This window comes from Formica exsecta, unplaced genomic scaffold (assembly GCF_003651465.1).
Source record: "Formica exsecta isolate Colony F162 unplaced genomic scaffold, ASM365146v1 scaffold363, whole genome shotgun sequence".
Classification (NCBI taxonomy): domain Eukaryota; kingdom Metazoa; phylum Arthropoda; class Insecta; order Hymenoptera; family Formicidae; genus Formica; species Formica exsecta.
The window spans coordinates 188910-201404 of record NW_021850877.1 but is presented as its reverse complement, the minus strand read 5'-3'; the positions used below and the strand labels follow the sequence as shown (position 1 = coordinate 201404).

At 36.2% G+C, this 12495-nt stretch overlaps 2 protein-coding genes across 4 annotated transcripts in view; one reads left to right on the top strand and one right to left on the bottom strand.

Annotated features, from left to right (window-relative positions):
• Positions 1 to 3519, bottom strand: part of LOC115239009 (short stature homeobox protein 2-like) — a 10759-nt gene extending 7240 nt beyond the window's left edge. Inside the window, exons 1-2 of the mRNA XM_029813291.1 lie at positions 3345 to 3519; positions 2089 to 2451 (exon numbers count right to left, since the gene is read on the bottom strand). Of these exons, the coding sequence (XP_029669151.1) occupies positions 2089 to 2451; positions 3345 to 3519 (538 nt within the window). The remainder of the gene's footprint in view (positions 1 to 2088; positions 2452 to 3344) is intronic.
• Positions 3520 to 7753: 4234 nt separating this feature from the next.
• On the top strand, positions 7754 to 11069 carry LOC115239008 (methylcrotonoyl-CoA carboxylase subunit alpha, mitochondrial). 3 transcript variants are annotated; one of them, XM_029813289.1, is made up of 10 exons: positions 7762 to 7885; positions 7963 to 8167; positions 8244 to 8310; positions 8391 to 8775; positions 8848 to 9182; positions 9260 to 9556; positions 9671 to 9880; positions 9990 to 10484; positions 10550 to 10735; positions 10816 to 11069. In XM_029813289.1, exons 2-10 carry the CDS (start codon positions 8130 to 8132, stop codon positions 10924 to 10926), a joined length of 2124 nt encoding a protein of 707 aa, XP_029669149.1. In that variant the 5' UTR covers positions 7762 to 7885; positions 7963 to 8129; the 3' UTR covers positions 10927 to 11069. The 3 variants fall into 3 exon arrangements, with proteins under 3 accessions (XP_029669150.1, XP_029669148.1, XP_029669149.1); XM_029813290.1 differs by having other exon boundaries at positions 7754 to 8067; XM_029813288.1 differs by having other exon boundaries at positions 7754 to 8167.
• The last annotated feature ends 1426 nt before the right edge of the window (positions 11070 to 12495 follow it).

The following is a 12495-nucleotide window of genomic DNA, read 5'->3' as shown; positions in this document are numbered from 1 at the left end:
ATATCACAGTATTTGCTAATCATTTATGTACCTCAGTTAATTTTGCGCACCCAGAAAATTTTTGCTGTAGTTGCAATACCACTTTTTTGAGTGTAGAGAGGGAAAGATTGTATATCAAGTAACACGTTTCCTTATCTTATTGCCCAGTATTAGAATTCTCGTAATTTTGCGAAACGGAAATTTGTAACTTCGTTTTACTCGTGTCAATGTCAGTGAATCAGATAAACGTTTAGTCAAACACGACCAGTCGGGCAACTGGCTTTTCTATTGGACCACCATTGATTGATACGTCAGCCTAAATTCTTGCCAATTCTTTTTAAGTTATAAAAAAATAATTAATAATGTTATAACGGATATTGAGTGTTAAGAAACAATCACAATGTATATCTGCGTATAATATACAAAATATGACGATATGTAGAGAATTAACTCGGTGTGAGAAGATAGAGGCGATCAACCGCTACAAAATGTGCATTACATTAATATCTATTATTTGACGCTTTTTTCGATACACCGAAAGTCCTCCAACCGGAAAGAAGTTTCTCGTGGATATTTACGATTTTACTTTCGCGGCCGCTGCAGGCCGAGCTAGGCAGATTGCTTTTTGATTTGCGCTTAATCGGAAAAAGTTATGGGCTCTCGAGAGATGGGCGAGTTGCTGCAGCAACAGCAGCTCTCTCTCCCCCCCGTTTAGGGGGCGTACACACAACTAACGCGGCGGGCCGCATATTAAACCATAAATTCATGGCGCCGTGCGCTCGACGTTCGGAGTTATCGCGCGGGGAAGTGTGCGTGGCATTACTTTCAACGCCGCACGCTTTTTATAACGCGATCGCCGTCGCTTCGATCTCGTTCTCCGCTTCGTTCGTTTCCCGTTTTTAATCGTTGCCCGTGATAATAGTTTCGTTGCACACCGAGTATAAGCTGATTATCCCACATAATGACCGATGTCTTCAGTGCACGATTAATTTTGATAATTTAACAAATTCATATTCAGAAATAACGTTACAGATAAAATAAGATAGTATTATTAAAGCAAGGTAATCGGGCAAATTTTCAGATGTTAATTATAATAGTTGATTGATGTTTGATCTTTCAAGCGAGAAACACAAGTGTGACAAATTTTTTTCATCTTGGAGAAAATGATAAAGAATAGTTATTTAACAGGATGTCCACTTAAATTTTGTAACAAAATTTCAATAAAACTCCATGAGAATTCTCCGATTTTTCCAGGTACAAAAAAATCTCTGAGAATTCCAGATTTTCCATATTTTCCCATGGAGTAGACACCTTGTTTAGATTTTTTACATTTTTAAAAACGATATTTTTAAACACATTCCAAATGCATGACAATGTGTCTAGAAATAATTCTTATATGCATTAATTTCTACGAGTGCCTTTTATATTGCCGTTAAAAATACTTTGTATCCGTCCGAGGAAGAACGGCGAGAGGGACTCGATGTAATTTCATCTTTCAGTGCTGTTCGGCCAAGCGGATGTTTTATCGAAGATGACTCGGCTCGTGAGCGAAATCGCCGATCGGGTCGCCGATCATTACGTTGCGAACGGTCAGCTATTCCCAATCACTTGTGAGCTTTATTGGACGACGATCTGAATTATAAACGAAGATCGGACCCCTCCGACCTGCCGCGACTTCGATGCCGCCGCCGAAGAGGAGGGAGTTTCCTGACCTGACCTTCCCGTTCCTGCACTCGTTCGCGCGGCAATCGCAAACGGCCTAATCCTAAAGGAAGTCAATCTGCCGAAATCAAAGCTGACACTGTTATACATTGGGCCAGGGCAGGGTATGAAACGCGATAAAAGTCTGGGACAGATTTTGAGTTTGATCAGTTGAAAACAACGGAGATTATTTTCTACACTTTTTATCTTCTACTGTCGAATTACTTTAATTTAATATTTTCAAGCGTGATACTATAAAAAGAAAGAGTTTTTATTATTATCATTATATTAATAAAAATAATATAACACCATCAAAACTTTTCAGTGTCACACTTGAAAAATTAGATATACTTTCTACATCGTAAAGATTAGTGTAGAATAGATTATTACGTATTCATCGCTACTTACCTTTGGTAGAGTCTTCTTGACCGCTCGACCTTGTAACTTGCGAGGATATTTTCGCCTGGTCATTGGAAGATGCAGTTGTTTTGCCGTCATTCGAGTTTTGATTTTTGACGCAGTTTTCCGGACTGGGTGATCGATCCCTCGATATAGGCGGCGGCGAGGGGGTGCATCCGAGAAGTTTGCGAACCGACAGCTTTAGCTCGGGAGTCTTCAGAGGCGGCAGACTCTCCGCGGTATCTCGGATGTCCTTGATCTTGGCCGCGACGGACAAATCCTCCGGTTGTAATCGGCCTTCCGGCGACGGCGGCTCCTCGACATTTCCGCTCGTCTCGACGACACCGATCGCAGCCTCCTGCACGCCTTCATCTAAACAAGTTTTGCTTGTATTGGCCTGGGACCATCTTGATCGTGATGAGGATCACGTCGGCGATTAAATCGATTCGTAAGTGAATTGCAGTTTTAAAAGTAAAGAGCATTGACGAACTTTTATTGGCATAATAATGAAATACGATGATAAAAAATGCAGATTATATTGTAATGAAAAAAAGTTAAAATCGTAAATTAAAAATTAACAGTATCTATCATGCTCTAAGATAAATCTTTTCTGAGCAAAATGAATATATGTATACATATATAAAATATTTAAGAGAACATAATATAATAACAATGAAAGATATAATAACACAAATAGCATCATATGAAGGGATATGTAATAAAAAAATTAGATTTGCAAAAGATGATAATGATTAAACTAAAAGAACGCAGAATTATTTATAAAAGAACGTAAACAATTTTCGACTCTAACATCCGCAATTAATTTTTTTTTAATTCACGTATTAACGTGATGGAAAGTTCTAAATAATCATGAAATGCAATATGTGAATATTGTTCAATACATAAAGATATGATTTTACATAACTTCCACAATTGATCCTTTTTGGATGGATCCTCTATAGATTGATACATATATTCCATTTTGTTTTGCTGATATTAATCACTGACAAACTCGCACAGACACATACGAATCAATCTCTGACTCGCGTAACAAATTCCCTTTCGAGATCTTATACATGTATGGTATTAGATCTACATATATATGGAGGATCATGATCTACAAAAACATAACTAAAAAAATCTTATAGAAAAAAAACGCGCACACTGCGTCGATCGATTTGACTTCGATGAGACTAATTTCTGATCAATTCAATTGGCACATAAACATCACGGTATATCGAGAAAAAAAAACTTGTCGCACGTACGTCGGTCATCGTCGTCCACAGCGTGATCGCCGATAAGATGCGCGACACTGAGCGTGATCCTGCCGCCGGCGCCGGCGGCCGACCTGCAGCCGGCAGCGGCGGCTTCGACGCTCGCCGCCGCCGCAGCCACCGCGTTGTCGAAGCTTTTGGAGACGAACTGGGCAAGCTGCTCCATCCTCACGGTTATCGGGGCGACTCTCGCGCGCGACGTCGCGCCTCGGTACCGACGGCACTCGCCGCCGCCGTCGCGAGAGAGAACCGTCGACCGTCGCCGGGGCCAGGGGACACGTCGACGGGAGGCACATTGCGACGTCGGCGTCGCGACGCCACGCGTCGTCCAGGACGCCATTCGGCCGCCAGCCAATCCGCGCTAGGATGGGCGTGATAGAAACGCCCCGAGTTTGCCTCTCGTCGGTTTCTCATCACCCTCCCCGAGCCACGGCTCGGGCCTGTAACCCCTCGTCCCCTTCCGGAAGGCTGGCGCATTCCACCCCTCAAACCGACGCTCATTAGCATTTGCGCCCGCTTTACCACCCGCCGCTGGAAACACTCGTGTGGAATCTACCCCTCGTCGTTGGCCAGGGATAGGATACCGTTCGACGACCATCCTACTACACTCCCGCATTTACCCCTCTCACTCTCACGCGCTACGCCGCGTGCGACCGCCATCCAGGGCCGCTATATTTACTTGAAGGCAGAAAGAGGCCGCCGCGGGTACGCGGGTAATTAATCCGATGCTTTCCGCGGTCGAAGCTTTTCCTTTTTGTCCGGCCTTGTTATCGGTCATCGAATCGTCGACTTTCCATGCGAGATCTAGAAAGAGATAGATATTTTACAAACGAGATTGAAAATTTTGATGACACGCATCATTCTTATCTTGGTGAATATCATGATAATGAATAATTGTGTGTATTTATAAATTATAATTTACTTGTAAAACTTTATAGAGAGAAATCATAAAAACTGTCTTATTATAATATAAATCGAAAAATTAATCTTGTCAGAGATTGAGAAGTATGTTCTCGTTTTGATAACATAGAGATATATGGCTCGCTTGCATTTTTATATAGTATATGATACTATATGATTCTTTTTGCATAAATCGATACAAGCAAGTTTCTTGTATTATTAAAACTGAAAATTGTTTCTCTTTTTTTTGATAAGATTAAGTTTTTGAGAGAGATTAAATATATTTCATTTAATTTATATATATCGAAAAAAATTACTATTCATCTCTTTTCCAAGTTCTAAATTCTTTTCTAAAAAACACATCCTGTGTATATACTATAATATTTCATAGAAAAAAACAATAGTTCCATAAAAACGTCGATTATTCATCTTTACTATGTGACATAGGTATAAAAATACAAAAATTTTCAAATAGAAATAAATTTGGAAAATATCACGACACAGATTTATCGATACACAGACAAACGGTTTTGCATGTTACTCGCGACAAATACATTTCTTTTATCTCATATGCCATTTTACTCTTTCATTTTCTATATATTTTTCCCTTCCAATATCCATCTTTCTCTCTCTCTCCTTCTTTTATCTTCTCCTTGTCTTCCTTTTCGATGGTGCATAATTCTCAGAACTCTCGTAAACTCTCAGAATGATATATATCGGCCCGATTTCGTAAACTCGATTTCATTCTTGCCGATCTCGATTTTTCGGACACGATTTATTGCTCTCGATAAAATATACGTTGTGTTTGTTGCACAAGTCATATCGAGGGGAACTTTGGCTCTCGTCCTTGTGCCACAGTATCACTAAATCTGCATCGCTTCGCGCTTATCAAATCTATAGAAGTTATCCTCTGTCGTGTGACATCGTTGTCCCGCAAATCTCTCTTTGCGCCAGGTGAATGCGACCCTGGGACGTGCGCCCCGTGTTTGTCGCCGCCAAACTCGGCGATATTTAAATGGGATTGCATTCGGGGAATGTAATTGCTCGGGTTGCTAGCGGACTCCGCGTTGTCGGTCCATTTTACGGGATACGGACAGATGGGAAGGGAGAAGGATATAGTCCATTCGAGAAGTGCAAACAAACGCGTTTGAATGAAAATTTCAAACTTAAAAACGTCACATATTCCAATTTTTGATTTTCTTTATAGTGAAGTTAAGATATTTTAATTCTGTACGCGACAAGAGGAATGTATCCTATAATGTACTTTTATTAATAATATATGAAATAATATAGAAGAAAAGAGACAAAAGTTATAAAAAATAAATCAAATAAAAATTCAACAGGACTTAAGTGCTTTTCTTCGACATTCAGAAAAAATGAATATTAAGACACTTTAAAAAATGCGCGTTTAACATTGAATTATCGAGGTCCCGAGACATTTAGTACAGTGTCGCTAATTAAATAATCGAGATTGATAACGAGCATCAAATAGCCAGATAACGAGGAATATTAACGGGAAAGTCGACGCACACATTACTCGAAATATTCGCGCTTCTCAATTTCTCAATTTCCGAGAGATGAGACAACGACATTGGGATTGAGCGAGGACACCGTGCGAACGAGATGAGAGGACACTCTCCTCGCTACAACAGAGAGAAAGAGAGAGAGATAAAAAGAGAGAGGAGCATCGATGAGGATGAGGGTGGATGGAACGAAGGGGGGCAAAATGCCGGGAGTGTGGCCTATAACGCAGACAGACGGAGCCAATCAGGGCGCAATGCGATTACCTTAACGAGAAATCCGATTACTTATTCATTCGCCTAACTCGAAATCAGTTTAACTAATCGTTTAATTCGGTCGCTCGCTACCGGCCCCTCCGGTTGGTTCCAGCCTTCGGATCTCTCCGGCCTGAGAGAAGAGGAGCGTAGACGACGTGCTATGTTGGCGGCAAACGGGGTTCGGGATTATGGTATCTTTTCAGGAACGTAGCGAAATTCCGAACGCGTGAATCCTCACACGAGGATCTGAAATATATATATATAATAATTCTTATGCAATATTATAGCATTTTTTATTCAATATCAAGATTTTTTTAAATAATGATGATAAAAACTTGAAATTAAACAACTTGTATTCTGGATATATAAAAGTTGTAAAATATAATATAATATATAAAAATTATTTAAACACTGATTCTAAAATACTAATCTGAGAGAATTATCTGATTAACATTTCCTTTTGTGATATTATATTATTTATTCTTAGATAATTATTTAAAAATCAATTTTACGCGTGTAGCTTTTAACTATTATTACATTTATGTTTGGCGCAAATTAAAAAAATATTTCCGCCGGGGGACAATATTATATTGATTCAAAAATATTCTTCCCGGTTATTTTTTTAAGGGACACTTTATCAACTTACCGATTCTCGTCAGCTTCCGGGGCTCTTCTCGATCCTTAATCCACCTCTGAATTCCGATTCACCCCTCGCTGGCGTATACCTCTAGACCACGCACACGCGTGCCTGAGCATTCGCACGCGTACACGTTTGAACCGAACGTTCCGGTAGGGGGATGACGCGGAGCGAAGGAGAGGGCTCATTCAATTCAATTACGTAATGAATTGTCGTGTCTTGAGTAAACACCCATCCTCGCCACGACTTGACGGCGGAAAATCCAGGGCGGTATCAGTAGTATACGGACCCCTTCACCCCCACTATCCATTATTTATTCATAATTTTTCGGTTTTGTAGGGATGAAATTATACTATATAGGCCTCTTGTAGTTGGGGCTCATGACTTAACCTTCCTTTACATAACTTTAATTTTGAAAGACAGAAGTGCTCCCCTCTAGTGAGAATTTTCTCGAATTTCTTAACGAAAACTTATTCATTCGATAAGTTGCATCATCCTGTTTCCTGTTTTACCCATTTCTCAAAAAATAAGAAAAATCAAAGAATTTTTAATTCTTTATAAAAAATGATTCATATACTTTATGTTATGTCATTATTAATGTTTATTTTTTAGGATGAATGTAAACACTCGAAAAATGAGATTTAAAAAAATTTTATTTTTCTTCATTCAATTCAATTACGTAATGAATTGTCGTGTCTTGAGTAAACACCCATCCTCGCCACGACTTGACGGCGGAAAATCCAGGGCGGTATCAGTAGTATACGGACCCCTTCACCCCCACTATCCATTATTTATTCATAATTTTTCGGTTTTGTAGGGATGAAATTATACTATATAGGCCTCTTGTAGTTGGGGCTCATGACTTAACCTTCCTTTACATAACTTTAATTTTGAAAGACAGAAGTGCTCCCCTCTAGTGAGAATTTTCTCGAATTTCTTAACGAAAACTTATTCATTCGATAAGTTGCATCATCCTGTTTCCTGTTTTACCCATTTCTCAAAAAATAAGAAAAATCAAAGAATTTTTAATTCTTTATAAAAAATGATTCATATACTTTATGTTATGTCATTATTAATGTTTATTTTTTAGGATGAATGTAAACACTCGAAAAATGAGATTTTAAAAAATTTTATTTTTCTTTAAAAAAACAATATACATTAGTGTTGAATTTTTAGGAATTTATGATTATACATGATTTGTTAAAACTTTTAGTATTGTAAATTGTTTGTTATATGTGTTTAAATGTATTTCTTTTCAAAAGAATCAACAATCTGAGTCATAAATTGATTTCAGGTTATGGGTGAATGATAACGATTATGTGTGTAATCAGACAAATGCGTGACTTATAGTGACTTGCTGCGCGATTGAGTAGGAATCAAAATGTTAGAAGAGATACAAGTAAGTTTGGATAAGCATATTTACTAAATTACGACATACTCGTCAGATTATAACCTATCGTCATGTATCATTTTGGAAAGTTAAACTCGATACTTTACAGGCAAGTAAATTATATACGATATATTCTTAATTAAGAGTCTATTATATGCATATTAATTAATTTTTGTGTACTGTAGGGGTCAATTATCCTCGTGCGCCCGAGATTCTCATCAATCGGCTTCGCAGTTCAACAGGATAAACAAAGTCGGTTTTCAAAATTCTTACAACTATTGCTCGAGAGTTGTACAATTAACAATTATTCTGAAAATAAATTTATTTTGCAGATTTTGATAGCAAACAGAGGAGAGATAGCATGTCGTATAACAAGAACTGCCAAGAAGCTTGGTGTGAAGACTGTGGCTGTATATAGCGAAGCAGACAGGAACTCTATGCATGTGGAACAAGCTGATGAAGCTTACTGCATAGGGCCTGCTCAATCTAGTCAGAGTTATTTACGGCAAGATAAGATTATATCAGTCGCCAAACGAGCCAAATGTCAGGCTGTACATCCAGGATATGGATTTCTTTCGGAAAATACAGAATTTGCAGAATTATGTCAGCGGGAAAATATTATATTTATTGGTCCACCAGCCAGTGCTATCAGAGACATGGGTATAAAGAATACTTCAAAAACTATTATGATGAAAGCTGGAATTCCTATCATAGAGGGTAAGATATTCTTTTCTATTTTAAGTATATATAAAGAAATGCATGTTTCTAACATCCGCATTTTATTTGTAGGATACCATGGAAAGGATCAGTCAAATGAAACACTATTAATAGAAGCCAGAAAGATTGGATTTCCACTGATGATCAAAGCGGTACGCGGTGGTGGTGGGAAAGGTATGAGAATTGCTCTGAAAGAATCTGATTTCATTGAAGCGCTGGAATCTGCAAGAACTGAGTCTGAAAAAGCATTCGGAGATTCGGCAGTGCTCTTAGAAAAATATATTGCTAAACCTAGACATGTAGAAGTGCAGATTTTTGCTGATAAACATGGAAATGCTGTTTATCTATTTGAAAGAGACTGCTCTGTACAAAGAAGACATCAGAAAGTAATTGAGGAAGCGCCTGCTGTACGTTTATTAATTATCATTGCAGAGATGTATAGAAAGAGAACTCTAGAATTATTGTTGTTTAATTTATTTTACAGCCTGATATTTCCCAGAAGCTGAGGCAGGAGTTGGGAGAAGCAGCTGTGCGTGCCGCTAAAGCTGTGGGATATGTGGGTGCCGGTACAGTGGAGTTTATAATGGATCGAAATAGTCATAGTTTTCACTTTATGGAGATGAATACGCGTCTCCAAGTGGAGCATCCTGTCACCGAGGCAATCACCGGCTTAGATTTGGTCGAATGGCAACTGAGAGTAGCGAGTGGCGAAGAACTCCCGCTCAAACAAGAACAGATCACTCTCAACGGCCATGCATTTGAAGCGAGAATTTATGCTGAGGTAACGACTTATATCTATTTTCGCGGGTTTTATATTTAGATAAATGTATATGAATATACAATTTTATTTGAGATTGAAAGAATGTCATTAATATCACATGATATAATATGACAGAATCCAAGGAATGGTTTCTTACCAGGAGCCGGTCAACTTTTATACTTGAAGCTTCCTCAAACAACAGATAATGTCAGAGTCGAAACCGGAGTCCGACAAAATGACGAAGTGTCTGTGCATTATGATCCAATGATAGCAAAATTAGTAGTTTGGGGGAAAGATAGGAACGAAGCACTTAATGTACTTAGATCAAAGCTCAATGAATATAATGTAAGTATAATTACACTAACTGTAAATTCATAAAAATATATAATTTAATAAAAAAAGATTAATTATATATATATATTAAAAATCAAATAAAATAATTTTATTCTTATAGATTGCTGGTCTTGATACAAATATAGAATTTATTAAAGATCTTTGTATTCATCCTAAATTTCAAAATGGCGAAGTACACACTGGATTCATCGAGGAAAACTTTGAGCAGCTATTTTCTAAATTACACATACCTAATTCAGTACTGATTCAAGGTGCTCTCGCTTGGATACTATATGAAGATGTAGATTCATTAAGTGCATCATTAGAAACAAAAGATCCCTTCAGTCCATTTGCTGTGGAAACTGGTCTCAGATTAAATCATGTATTAAAACATACATTTTATTTCAATGTCGATAATGAAGATAATATAGTGGAAGTGAAATATTCTGAACCAGATATGTATCTAATAAGAGTTAATAGATTGGGACCGTGGAGAAAAGCGATTGGAACTTTGAAGAAAATAGATGGTGCTTTAGAGCTGTTTGCAGAAATTGATGGGATCATCACTAAAACACGGACAGTGAAACTCAATAATAAATTACACATATTTACCAAAGTAATAATAGCATTTAACGAAATTAAGAATTTTCTATATATATAAAAAATTTTATAAAATTGTAGGATCGTGAATGGCAATTGATTATTCCTACTCCCAAATTCATGACTACACTTACAAGCCAAACAGAGCAAAATCCGCATACAGCATTAAGCCCAATGCCTGGATTAGTTGAAAAAATCTTTGTTAATAAGGGAGATGCAGTGAAGAAGGGCGATTCGTTACTTGTTATTGTTGCTATGAAAATGGAGGTAAGTTGTTTAACTTATTTTACTAATAGTAACACACACATACAATATACATATATATAATTAACATTTCTTTATTATAGCATATTATTAAAGCGTCTACAAATGGAATTGTTGAAAATGTACTGTGCTCTATAGGTGATAATGTTGCCAAAGATAAAATTCTTATCAAATTGACAGAAGCTAAAATATAATATATGCAACATGATATGATAATTATTTTAAATAATTGATATATATCATTAAAAATATGTATAATATATTGTTTTTTTTTTATAATGGATTTATAATAAAAATAACTATCTTGTTTGTTTAAATAAATAAATACTCAAAATTTATATATATGAAATTTTTATTTTACATGTGGAAATGTTTATGTATTTCGATCGAATTGTTCGATCGAAAGGATATAAAATATATAAATATAAAAATGCTAAAGATACTTTAATTCACAAATAATTTAATTACTTAGATATCTTATTTTCTCGTGCCTAATCTAAATTGTCGAAATCATCGCCGAATTAAAAATCTGGCTGTCGTTCTCATCCCCAAAAACCGAACTATGAGGGCAGTTGCACCGCCCATATTCGATAACATATGCATAGCCACTTATTGGCTCAAAACTGAGTTTAATGGCAGGTTTTAATATGTTTGACCTAGTTGGTTTTGCTTCATAAAAGCGCTTTACTAAATTTTTACCGTATTCACCGTAAACGTATAATTCATTAATATTGCGGTATTTGTATGTAACTACCCAACGGCATGATATTGTCCCCGGATTTGTTGACATTCTATGGAATGTACATAAAACTCTGGTAAGAACCGACGATATCGATCTTCAAATATTTCTTGTGCTTTTGCATAAGACGTTGCAACATCATTTTGTACAGTACACGGCAGAACATCTTCAAAGAGGGCAGCCATGCTGAAATAAATTACATATGTTAAGCTAATAAAAACGGATGGTGAAACGAAGATATGCCACAAATCAACTCACCGAAAATAGTTCCTCTTAATCCTTTTATAAAATTTAGTTTTATTAATTAGGGGGGACTAAAATGCTAGAGAGAGTCCCATAAACTTTTTGGTTCCCCTTCTAACTTTTAAATATATATATTGAAATTTAGTTTGAAATTACCATTTTAATTAAAATAATAACATTTCAAATTGAATTAAACTTTAAACCTTCAAAGTTTAATAATCCATTTATAAAATTTAGTTTTATTAATAATGGGGGACTAAAAAGCTAAAGGGGCTCCCATAAACTTTTTGGTTCTCCTTCTTACTTTTAAATATATATATTGAAATTTAATTTAAAATTACCACTTGAATTAAAATAATAACATTTCAAATTGAATTATACTTTAAACTTTTAAAGTTTAATAATCCTTTTATAAAATTTGGTTTTATTAATTAGGGGGGACTAAAAAGCTAGAGGGGGTCCCGTAAACTTTTTGGTTCCCTTTTTAACTTTTTAATATATATATTGAAATTTAGTTTAAAATTACCATTTTAATTAAAATAATAACATTTCAAATTGAATTAAACTTTAAACCTTCAAAGTTTAATAATCCTTTTATAAAATTTAGTTTTATTAATTAGGGGGGACTAAAAAGCTAGAGGGGGTCCCATAAACTTTTTGGTTCCCCTTCTAACTTTTAAATATATATATTGAAATTTAGTTTGAAATTACCATTTTAATTAAAATAATAACATTTCAAATTGAATTAAACTTTAAACCTTCAAAGTTTAATAACCCTTTT